A 13,121-nucleotide genomic window follows, 5' to 3' on the forward strand; every position below is an offset into this window, starting at 1 on the left:
AAGTGCTGTATGCTGACTCAGATCATTTGTCTATCTAAGCCACTACTGCATAGTCCAGCATCTCTCAACCTGATACCATCCAAAAGTGTTGATAACGTATCCCATCATACTAACCTAGCAGAACATTTATGAAGGAACTGGAGAGCATTAAATTGAAAAATGTGGTCTATTCTAACTGGGAGTAGCCAGCAAGAGTTTTTCACATCACTTGCTTTCTGAAAATACCAGTAATAATCTGGTGTATTATACAGTCATAATATGGGCTCTCCACTAAGTGATGGTCCTTCCCCATAACTAAGTATTCATTATTATTGATATTTATTATACTTATCACCCAATAATTCAAGTTCTCTGGGCAGATAATTCAAAGTAACAAAAACAATAATAAAATAGTGCTATGAGAACAAGTGTCCTTAGAGTTATTTTGAAAAGATAGAATTGTTTTTGTAAATAAAATATTTTATTTCACATCATCCATTAGCAAAGCATCAGAGACTAGAAACTAATATTCAAGAATATGTTAATCCTTACAGAATTGCTGGAAGATTTCTTAGTTTTCATTGTGTAAGTATTTAAGAAAAAGTCTGAAAATGTATTCTTAAACTATACCTCATTTTAGTAGTTTTTCTAGTTTTTAACAAACTGATGGGAATTTTTAAATTTCTGTTTTCTTCTTTCAGAAATGTAATGCTGTTTCAATTATTTCATATATTTTAAGTATGTGTTTATTTCAAGGTGTCTGCAATGGTGATCCAGCTGATGACTTGAAAATGCAAAATAGAACAATAATCACAAACATGGAAGAAGTTGAGATTTTTATTAAAAGTTGGGAAATTGAGAAATCTTTTGATGTAACAACAAGAAGACCCATTAAAAACTGTACAGAAGATAATTGTACATATTGTATGGAACTCTTACAGAAGTGGGTTTTTGCCCCTTGTCACAAAAAAGTGAGTATGAAGCAATTATGCGTATAGAATTGGGGTGACAATCTTGTGGTGCCAAAGGACCAGACTCAACATTTGGAGGTACTATGGCGGAGTCACAACATATATGCAGATAGGGCTGGGAGGTAGAGTGTTTTTTTTAAATTGTGATGTATACCTATTTGGGGGCTTATACTACTACTTTAATCTGTTTCCCAGATAAAAGTGTCAGGAAACTAGTCTTCAATCTCCAGCAATCCCCTAATCTTTTGTAGCAGAATTTGAGGATGCAGAAGGGGTTGCAAGGAGGAGGTGGAATTAAACTTCCTTTTTCTATTAACTAAGTTCTATCTGCAAAAATGGATCATTGGGCCCTACATAAATGTGACTTTCAAAATGGGAACAAAAATGAACAAAAAAAATAATAATTTGGGGAACTGTATTTTTTAAAATATAGGAATTATATTAATATTTTAGCAACTTTTTTTAGAAAAAAGCTATGTTATGCAAATGATTGTGGGTTTAATTGCATGGCAGCTATTAAAATGAAACTAATGATTATTTTTCTCCAATTTATCTAGATTATTAATTTATCTAAATATATTTGATCTAGGTTTCACCACAAGATTTTTGTGAGAAAATGTGGGTCAACAATATCTATTTTGGGAATTATGAATGTGATGCTCTTTCTGCATATGTAGCACTATGCAACAAGCATAATATCTGCATTAAGTGGAGAACACCAGATTACTGTTGTAAGCGTGATACTCTCATTTCTGATCACTTGATTTTTACTTGGATTTTATTTTGAGTTTTTAGTTTGCTAGACTTTAGTGATACATAGAAGGCTAGATTTAGAAAGGAATGGTTCCAATTTCTTGCTTAGCACTCCATTCAATACCATTCTAGACACTATGGGTTAGTATTGATAGTTATTAGCTAGATGCTAATAAGTTATGATAAACTGTATATAATTTAATTGCTGATATTGTCTACCTACATCATCAATAGATTGTTTTTATCACTCTACTTTCCAGATTTTGTAAAATTCTTTTCACCTAGGATTACCAGATATCTGGACAGGCAAAGGAGGACATGGACAATTGGAAAGGACAAATGGGGGGAAAAGGAGGACACACTGTTTAACTTTCTTGGCATCCACAACAAAAATTACAGTTAAAAACCACAAAGCAATGAATTTAGACCTACATGTATATGACATTACTTTTTCAGCATCAGAAAGACTGGTGTTTCAGTTGCAATATTTTTCAAAAAAATATTTATTTTCAAGAACATATGCTAGCAATAATATAGAATTGACGACAATGTGCTTTTCAAATTTCACCATAGAAATGTATGACAAGTCACCAACAACTAATCTTTGTTAATGAAAAAAATGAAAAACTAATCAGATATAATCAGATCTATAACTTACTATTTCTCCCCCATCATCTGAATACATAATACTAATTGCACAAGAGAAAAAGTTAAATGATGACCACTTCGAACAAGATCAAGTAAAATAATATTCAGAGAAGGTTATTAATGGAAACAGGTCTTTATTTCTAATCATTCAAAACAGTGTCTTCTAATTTTCTAATCTATTAGTTGTATCCTTCATTTTTTATCCTTTGATAACAAGAAAGCCAATTTACAAATTGTACAAAATGAAATGTGTAGCTAAAACTGGACATTTAGATAAATTATGTTTCACAAGAAATTTTTCCTCTTAACACCTTCTTTCTCCCCTTTTCCAATGAATGTTAAGGAAATGTTAGCAATATTTATTTTCCTCAACATGTAGTGCTTGCTTGCCCTGATGGAAAGGAATATCAACCTTGTGTACAACCTTGTGCTGCCAAAACATGCCTAAATAAATGGTTTTATGAAAAATCATCATGTTCCTATTTAAGAGAAGACTGTGTTTGCAAAAAGGGGACCATTCTTCATAGAACAGACTCTGACCTTTGCATTCCAGAAGAAAAATGTGGTGAGTAAGCCTACTGATATGCTAGCATATTTTTCCTATTAGATTCAAGTATCCTTGCTGTCTGGTGGGGCAGAGGCATGATTTCTATTTTTATCTCCTCTTTATGCAAATAATATAAAATTAATAAACAGTCCAATGTACCTCCAGAGTTTATATTCCCTAAGTAGTATAGCTAGGAAGCTGATCTTCTGTAGGAATCTGTAGAAAACTACAGATTTTTACTGTAAAAGTAATCCTAACTTCATAAATCCCACTAAATTGACTGAGATGTATTCTCATTTAAGTATGGAATTACAATTTCTGACTGTTTCAGAATTTGAAAGAGCATTATGAGCATTATGAGATGCTGGTTTCCTGGTAAAAATCCTTCAGAAATATGATTTCAAAGTGATAGATTTATAATTTCTGAGGCTCAAGGTAAAAAAAAAGTAAAATAAAACAAAGGAAACCAGTGTGATTATTTTATTGTCAATAACAGTTCTTACCACCTGCAGTACTGAAGTAGGGTAGACCTGTATTTTAATGTTCTAATGACTCAAACACCATAAACAGAGTAAAGATAGATAATCATTCTGGATCTATACACCATAATTACAGTCATATGAGCCTGAGGTCTAAACTACTTATCAAGAGGCATTAATTAATGATAGTTTTGCAAAAGTAAAATTGTATGTCTTAGGTGCAATATACATCTAAATATCAAGATGCTTGTAATATTTCCTTTCTCTGCTTAGAAGTGTCAGGATATATTTTGCTCCAGCTTCTTATAAACATCTGGAGTTATTTAACTTCTAGCTTTTATGACAGATATGGTTTATATCAAAATGTAAACAGGGTTTTTTTTTTGATGTCATTAAAAAAATGTTTTCATTTTTTTATAGCCTGTACTGATAATGAAGGGCATCCCCACTCTGCTGGAGAGGTTTGGATTGGCTCCAGTAAAGGATGCTGCATGTATAAATGCTTGGAGAATGGGAGCATTATTGATACAGAGCCTGAATGGGATAAACAGCCACCTCCAATGTGTGAGCGAGAGGCTGAAGTGATTGTCAGTATAATTGAAGAACAAACTTGCTGTCCAAAAAAAGTCTGTGGTATGTGACATTTATGAAAGGCATAATATTCAGCTGGTAGGACAGAATCTGTGTGTAGTATAGAGAAAGATAAAATATTTGGCACATAGCTAGTGTATAGTGAGAAAATAATCTATCATTATAAAAGTCAACATTTAAGTTTCAAAAAAAATCTATTCACTATATTTCATTTCTATGATCTAGTATGGGCACAGACCATGAAAAATCTTCCTCTTCTGAATTATGATAAAAATATCCAGTTCATCATTTTCTGACCAAAATTAAGGAGACGAATAAGGGTTCAAACACCTTTTTGGTAATACCTTATCATGGAGAAATGGGAGATGGCATTCAGGCTTATAGACATGTCAAATTATGGACAATAAGAAGGTCAATTAAGACAAGTGCATTCCAAAAACACTTTGGATGTTGAAAAATGGCATTTGCAAATATTTCCAATTTCTTTCTTGGGGGTAAAAAAAAACAACACTAGGTAGGATACCAGAGATACCCAAATGGCGATCCAGTTGTGTGCTAAGCTGATCCCAGCAAAATATACGATTCTCCATGTAACTTCAAGCTGCTCTGCCTTTATTTTAATGCATACATTAAGATAATGTTACATTAATGTAAGAAGCCAAACAAATTTGGACACTAATTTTTATGTTAGTACAACTTCTTGTTCTTCACTTTCAATATATTCTATACGATCAATGTAACATCAAGTATCAGTAATCTTAAAATGCTTTATTTGAAAAAAGAACAGCTCGTCCACATTCACATCATCTTGCTTATTAACCAGAACTGCTTGACGGGTCAATAAATGTTTTCCCTATCATCTTTCCATGAAAAAAGTTAAGTAGAGATATATTGATTTGATTTGATTCAGGATTCTGCTTTTTTTAGAATGCAACATGACTCTGTGTAACCCTATTATCCCAGTATGCCGAAGTACTGAGGAGCTGACAGTTAAATACACTCCTTTCTCCTGCTGTCCTCAATACCAGTGTGGTAAGTGATACAGTGAATAATGCAACTGAGAAAAGATTTTTCATTTAGAAGTGTATAACTTCTAAATTCTTAAAACAGTAAATCATTGGTTGCATTTTACTAGATAGCCTGTTTTGGTTTGCTTTGTTTTTTAATTCAGAATGTGATGTATCTGCATGTCCCAAAGTTACCCGTCCAGAATGCCGAGAAGATCAGTTTATTGTGGAAGCCAAATTGGAGGATATCTGCTGTTTATCCTATTTGTGTGGTAAGGAACATTTCTCATGTTAAAAATCTTGGGTAAATTAAGTATTGCAAATATCTAAGATAAGTACAAATTTAGAGGTTACTTTTTAAATTTAGTTACAAAACCACCCAATTTTTAATGGGAGAATTCAGGTGCTGAGAACTTTTCTTATTATATAGTAGCTATGTGACCATTGTTTTTGATTAACTGTAGCAAGGAAGGAAATGGGAGTTAACTGTTAACACTATGGTCCCAATGTGTACTCTTCTCTCTCTTTCACAATGCCATTGAATAACGAAAAGGGGAACAAAAATTACAAGGACTCATTATATGCTTAATGTCATACTTACAATAAAAGCTCGATCCAGTCCTTGTAATATTATTATTAATTTAATTTTGAATTACTTACATTTGATTAAATTGTTGATATTATGTTATTTGCTTTTGATATGTTTTATTTTTCATTATCACTATTATCATTTTTCCTTGTATTGTTGTAACCTTTGCTATGTATTGGTTGCTATAATATAATTTAACTGCTATGAATATTCTTGTTGATTGTTCTGTACACTCTCTCTCTCTCTCTTTCTTTCTTTCTTTTCTTTCTTTTTTCCCCCCATCAAGCAGTAACTGGGCCCAATCTACTTGGCTTTCAAGCCTAGACAAGATCATGTGTATCAGTAAACCACCAGTAGAAATATACATAGAAGCCCTGGTGACGCCAAGCTGTATATATCATGTGTTCTCTGACCTGTGCCTCCTATTCACATATTATGATGCTATTGTATTTGCAATACAAAATAGGGCATGACTTTCCTAGGAGCCATGTGAAGTTTTCACATGTTTTCCCAGTTCAGTGAGTTGAATAAATGCATCTCATTTAATTTAATACCTAGTACATCTGTAGAGTGTTAAAACCTGTTGCAATTCAGTGTTGGAGGCTGCTTGCTTGAGCTTTAAAAAATCACGGCACAGTTTGGCATACATAGCTATGCATTTTATTTATTTATTTTTGCATTTTTGCAAACTGTTAAATATTCAGTTATTCAAACATGGTTAACAATTTCTATTGATTAGGACAGTGTCAGCATATAAATATAAATATAAAACGGGCTCAGAACTAATGTCGTATGTATATGAGTGTACGTTGGTGGATATATATATATACATACGTATGTATATATGTATGTATGTATGTATGCATTACATGGTGTTTATGTTTCTCTTGAAGTTTGTGAATCTTGCATTGAACCTATTCCAGTATGCAATGAAGAAGAACTTCTTACAGTAGATCTTAGTACTGCACATTACTGTTGTCCTCATTATCACTGTGGTAAGTTTTGCTTGGATTAAATATCTCGGAGTGATTGTTACTTGTTTTATTGGGATTTTTCTTTGTATTAAGTCATAAAATAGTATTCATTGCTGGTATTAAATACAGTATTATTACACTGCAGCTGCCATAGAGGTAGAGTCAATTACTATCTTATTTCTATTCTAAAAATTCAGGTAAATAATCAGGCAAAAATATATTTAGCCATGTACAGCTGTTGAAAAGTCTAGGCATGCATAAGCATGTATAATCTAAGGAAAGATTACCACTGAGTTGTTCCGTATCTCAAGGATTGCCGATGGCAGAAAGAACAAAAACAACATTCAGCTGTACATAGTTGTAGTCTCACTTTAGATTTTCAATTTAATGCTAATATCTAAACATCTAGACTGTACCTAGTGCCTACCTTGTCCATTCAATAAGCATATCTGATACCACAAAACGTGATGAAGACTTATGTAACTATTCATATGGAGTGATACTTTGGGGTTTTGTTGTTCAAGCAACAGTTTCCCATGCTTTATAGCAAACTGATTTTGGAACACTATCATATTATGAGGAAGGTTGTCTCCTCTATCTAAAGTAGTTTGTGATACAAAACATGTGCTCTACTATTGAAACTTCAAATTATTATTGATTACTGGAGCCTAAAATAACTCATTCACTCCTAACCATTCATTTAAGGTGGCAGGTAGAAATAATAATATAATAGAGAAAAGTTTTATATGTTTAGTTATTTTTTTTTCCCAGTGATATTGTGGCAATAATCTTTTAAAGACACAATTTCTCTTTCTCTAGTATGTGAAGAGAATCTCTGTCCTTCACCTCTTCTGAATTGCTCTGCTGATATGAAACTGATTAGAAAAAGAGTACCTGGACAGTGTTGCCCAGATTGGATTTGTGGTATCTATAATCTGCTTTTTTTCTAATTATGTAAATTAATGAGGTATATCATCTATTCCCATTGATGTAGTCATACTGAACTTTTCTCTCTTGTTTTCTCCAGAATGTGATTGTGATACTGTACCAAGCTGTAAATTGGTAAGAAATATTTACTTTCATAATAGTTTTGGAATTCTTATTCCTCTCCTTTCATTTTAAATTTTTCTATGCTACCCTGTATTACGATGACAGTAGTCATAAGTTTGTAAGACATGTAAAATGAATAAAATTGTGTCGGTGTATGAAAGTGAAAGATCTTGACAGAACTGAGATATAGTGTGCAGTGAATTCTGATAGAATCAGAACCAGTGATAGCTATTATAAAATCTGTTGGTAGCAGAATTTTGTAAAACATTGACACTTGTAAAATAAGCTTTCAGTAACCTAAAGTCACACTGTAAGCAACCCATCTCAAAGCAATATTAAAATGAAAATCTTGGCAAAGAAATCTGAGACTGAGTGTAGGAAGTAAGTGGACAGAAGTAGGTGACAAATATGGATTATGACAGATAGATAGATGGCCAGACAGAGTTAAGTGTGGTATATTGTTATATAGAATATTGGTACTAATTCATTTATAGTAATAACTCAATGTTTATTTGTCTGTTACATTCTACTTTTATATCAGGAGCATAGCAAATTATGATAGAAACTTTATTGTACATGTGATATTCAAGTTACGTTTCCCTTTTTGTTTTTTGAGGCCTTCAAGTCCTTCTTGACTTTTGGCAACTACCTAAATAAGTTCATGCAGTTTTCTTGGCAACAATTTCAGAAATGGCTTGCCCCTGCCTCCTTCTTCCCAGGGCTGAGAGAGAATGACTTGCCCAAAGTTACCCAGTTGGCTTTGTGCCTAAGGCAGGACTAGAGCTAGCTTTCTCCATCTAATCCAGCACCTTAACCATTACACCAAACTGGCTCTTATTCACGTTAATACCAATATGAAAAACGGTTCTGTTTCAAGGTAGCAGACACAGTTGCCAAGGAGAAGCAGAGCAGACAAGTTGCAAAACAAAGACTTATCAAAGTAAAGTACCGTTTGTAGTCCAAGACGCAAAAGAGTAGGCTAATTACAATGCCAAAAGTCATGAAGCCAAATCAGGTAATCAGCCAGTCCAGAAGTCGGGAATTCAGGATACACACAAGACACAAGCTAGGTATTCAAAGGGTTGTTTTCCAACAGAGAATTAAGGCAAAGCAAGCTACATAAATCTCTCTGATGGCAGCTGGCTGCAATTATTCAGGCCTCACCCTTTGCCTTGCGAGGAGTCTCCTTGATCAATGCTGCTCTGCTCACCTCTGCATGCGTCTGAATCTGGGCTTGGGAGTCATGCCTCGTCATCTGACTGCTCCAGCTGATCAGAAGATGTCTGTGGCTGGTCAGTCTCAGATGCATCATGGTTTAATGATTCCTGAGGCTGACATTCCACAGGCTCAGCTGGAACAACATTGTCAGAATCAGATTCAGATTCATGTCGTGGCTCATGACAAACCCAATGAAGAGATGACTTGATAAATACTTGCTGTGGCTTTACAAGTTGTAATTATGTTATTGGCTATTGTGCTTGTGGGGAAAATATAACCCTACCATTAGACAATAAATATTGGCACTGTCCTAAAGAGGCAACAACATTATTTGTTCTGTTAATAGAGAATCATTGTACTAAATCATTGTGCTACCCATATTGTACAATGTTTGGTATGTGGACACCGTTCGCTTTTCTGCCTCATATAACAGAATGTCTTGGGCCTACCTAACACCTACCAAAGTACATTCCACAGCATTGATCCCTCTGCCGATCCCTGGAAACCTATCTGTACTGTTAGCCTTCTAAACAGTTACACAGTTGCAACACACATAAAAAACAGGCAGAGCTTCAAACACGCTATCATGGCTGCCATCTTGATTTTCTTGACCACACTTAGTGGACATCCCTGCAGTTACACACATTCAGCTACCTCCTCTGAATTTGAAGCTGTGACAAGACTGAGAAGCAACGGCAGCTCCCACTTGGCTTGCTCATCTCCGGTGAACATCAGTGTAGTTTGGGTTCTGTAGAAGGAACTGTAACAATTCTAACAGTGGCAAGGAAGAGCTGGACCAAGTGCTTTGGCTGTAAGCATGTGGCCTAATGGTTTCCGCAAACCTGCATTCAAATGTGCAACAACTTTAGCTGCTAAAATGCATTTGATAGTTTTGACAGTTGTTATGTAAAGATATTCACTTCGTTGCAAATGAAAGTACATGTCTATGTGCAGTTGAACAAATGTATCATTGAAATTTTTTTTTTTAATTCCATAGGGTGAAGTTCGGAAAATAACTGCTAATACTTCTAGTACATGTGGATGCCCACAATATATTTGTGGTATGTACATGTGTGTGTGTGTGCGCATCCGTATGGGTGTTCTTTTCAATATCCTTTTTTTTTAATATTTAATTTTCAGTAGCATAGTTGTTAAGACAAGCCCTATATACTTTATGTGCTTACAATTTTCAATGAATTTTTAGTTTAAAATAAAAAAGGGACACATTCTGTTAGAACAGAAATATTCACATGAACAAACTTTATGCTTCATGTTCTTTAGTAGTGTTAAATTTATCAAGGGAATTATAGCACATAGAGTGATAAATAAATTATTTATATTCCATTAGGACTTAGAGAGAAAACTAAACAAAACAGTTTAATATGGCATGGCAAGTAAGTTTTAATTGGGTACTGAAGGGCTTGGACTGTTGGCATTTGTCCGACTTCAGTGAGTAAGGAGCTGCTAATAAAGTGTGTGTGTGCGTATGTATATGTATGTATATATATTATATAATGAATTTCTGCAATAAGGTGCTCTTTTGTGTATTTGCCATGGAAATTTGTCATTTTAGGTCCCAATTAGTGATATTTATTGATATATCAATCAACCATTGTAGTTTGCAAATAAACCACAGCTTATCACTAAACCTTTTTTATTGTATGTGAAAAAATAGAATTGATATTTAAAAGTCTCTCTTTTTTTGCGTATTTTCCTAGTATTAGTAAAATTTGGCTTATATGTGAGTAAGAAACACATATAAGAATCAGTGTAATGTACTTTCATTGCACTGCAATGGCAACCACATTCTGCATGTTTGAAAAAATAGGTTGCCTTTTGTATGTGTGTGTGTATGTATGCGCGCACACACACATACACATACAGAAATCAAGTTACCTTTATATTGAATTCCTTCTTTGGTAATACTAAGAAGCAGAATAACAGCTTTAAAAGGAAAATTGCAAACTGCATGTAGCCAAGGTCATACTAATGCTAAACTGTAAGTATGATATATCAATCAACCATTGTAGTTTGCAAATAAACCACAGCTTATCACTAAACCTTTCTTATTGTATGTGAAAAAATAGAATTGATATTTAAAAGTCTCTCTTTTTTTGTGTATTTTCCTTCCTTCCTTCCTTCCTTCCTTCCTTCCTTCCTTCCTTCCTTCCTTCCTTCCTTCCTTCCTTCCTTCCTTCCTTCCTTCCTTCCTTCCTTCCTTCCTTCCTTCCTAGAAAAAGAAAGTGTCTGTGTCTTCCAAGAAGTCACTGTACTGAACCCAGGTCAGACAGTGATTCAATATTTGGATGAAGAACTTTGTTATACGGCAAAGTGTTCACAAGAAACAGACCCCAACACAGGATTTCACATTATGAATCTGGCAGTAATTAACTGTTCCCAAAAATGTGAAGCAGTAAGTAAAAATATATAGACAAAGTTATTCCTGAAACAACACAATTAATATAACATTGGCTTTAAAATCTGTTTAAAATGATAAGCAATATCTTAAACTGTGTTCAGTGTAAATATATTTATTATTTAGGGAAATTTGAAATAAAGGATTGGATTCAAAGGTTCCCTTTCTCTGGTAGAATCCTTCTACATCAAAACCAGTTTTGCACCCAAAGTCAGTGACTAAAGTAATCTATTTCCCAAGAATGAAGATGTTTGTATTAAATTTTTAACCAATAAATATTTTGAAACATATGCTGATGAAATATGTGAATTACGTGCTATGCAGTGATCCTGTCATTTTTCCAGAAAAGAAACATGCAATTTATTTCTTTTATATTATAGTCACAGGGCTTCTCAACCCAAGATCCCTCTATATGTCACATCTTCCTGGTCCTCTTTTATGATTATGGTTTATGTGTGGTGTTCAAGACTGCACAAAGCCCTCCTCTAGACCGACTGGCTGAAGTCTCAAAGCAGCCCCATATCTCTTTTTGTGGTCTTCTGGGAATGTGCATACATATTAAAAAATTATTCTACTTTGTCACTGAAGAACTGAACTAAAGTAGCTTCCGTGAGACTCAGCTAACACTATTCTTCAAGAAGCTGGTCTGCATAAGCACTTTACAAAGCATAGCCCTAGTGCGAATACATTATATGTCATCTAGTCTAGAGAATGTCTATACTAGATGACATTCTAGCTGTCAGGCTGATTTCATAATATTCTTATCTTCATCTTTGCCCTGGGACAGGGAAAAGAATTTGCAGACAGAAATTGAGAGTTGACTTCCATTTTCTCTCTGATAACAATAAGGTTAATTGATCAGCCAATGTTTAATTCCACATACATTTATACAGCTTTATAGTACAGCCTTTTTATTTTTAAAACAACACTCTTTCACATCATACATCACTTAAAAAAAAACACTCAAAATTACCTGAGTAACCTTCTTTATGCTATGATCTATTCATTAATAATTGGATCCAAAACTGCATATTATAGTGGGCAGCAATTTTTCATGTTTAACATGACAGAAAGGGAATCTTATTAAATACATAGCAAATAATAATGTTAAATGTATTTAATTGTAATTTTATTTAAATGTAACAGCAATTGCATGTAGTTTCTATCCTTGTTCTGCTGTTTCCACTTTTAAGAATAACATTCCCAGCATACCATTCAAGCTCTGAGAACAAAATAGGTTGTGTACACCTGCTATGTACAATACTGAGCAAGATAGACTAATAATGTTTGTTTGGTATAAGACTGTTACCTATATTGCTTTGAAGGAAAAATGCTACTAAAACTAACTCTTGTTGATTTGCCTTGCCAGTTTAATTGGTGCAAGGATTTTAAAAGTAAGCTTATATCTCATCAACAACAAAGATATGGGTACAGTTGTCAAAGGAAATCATATTGTTAACTGATGCATACATCATATAGCAGTTAAATACAGTTTTAGCACTTGATTATAATTAGCTTATATGTATTTAATACAACTGATATGGATATTCTCTCTTTTTAACAGCATCAAGTACACAGCCCATCTGATGGTCAACATTCTTGTTGTGGTTCCTGCATAAATGTCTCATGTCCTTTTTATACTGACAACGGAACTCTTGTGATTTATGAAGTAAGTGGGTTTAAAAATGGTTCAGAGAACAACAAGGAATTAGAATTCTAATTAAGTGAAGATCTAAATTCTACAAGTTTCTCATATGATTACTCCAGATTCAAACTTTTCTTGATTGAAGATCATATTAGACATTCAACATGATTAGATATCCAAATGAGCTAAATGTATAATGAGACACCAGGAATACTGGTGTTAGCTTGGTATTAGTCAAGGAATTCAGTTTAAGC

General features: G+C 33.7%; 1 protein-coding gene across 1 annotated transcript in view; it reads left to right on the forward strand.

The window, feature by feature from the left end:
- OTOGL (otogelin like) overlaps window positions 1-13,121 on the forward strand; it is a 90,345-nt gene that overhangs the window by 67,108 nt on the left and 10,116 nt on the right. Inside the window, exons 41-52 of the mRNA XM_088141505.1 lie at window positions 736-950; window positions 1,540-1,681; window positions 2,731-2,916; window positions 3,798-4,010; window positions 4,896-5,000; window positions 5,140-5,247; window positions 6,458-6,559; window positions 7,358-7,462; window positions 7,566-7,600; window positions 9,804-9,867; window positions 11,041-11,219; window positions 12,787-12,891. Of these exons, the coding sequence (XP_087997631.1) occupies window positions 736-950; window positions 1,540-1,681; window positions 2,731-2,916; window positions 3,798-4,010; window positions 4,896-5,000; window positions 5,140-5,247; window positions 6,458-6,559; window positions 7,358-7,462; window positions 7,566-7,600; window positions 9,804-9,867; window positions 11,041-11,219; window positions 12,787-12,891 (1,559 nt within the window). The remainder of the gene's footprint in view (window positions 1-735; window positions 951-1,539; window positions 1,682-2,730; window positions 2,917-3,797; window positions 4,011-4,895; window positions 5,001-5,139; window positions 5,248-6,457; window positions 6,560-7,357; window positions 7,463-7,565; window positions 7,601-9,803; window positions 9,868-11,040; window positions 11,220-12,786; window positions 12,892-13,121) is intronic.

Source organism: Python bivittatus, unplaced genomic scaffold, assembly GCF_059951505.1.
Source record: "Python bivittatus isolate LINGU-HERP-01145 unplaced genomic scaffold, Pbiv_v1 ctg000330_np1212, whole genome shotgun sequence".
Classification (NCBI taxonomy): domain Eukaryota; kingdom Metazoa; phylum Chordata; class Lepidosauria; order Squamata; family Pythonidae; genus Python; species Python bivittatus.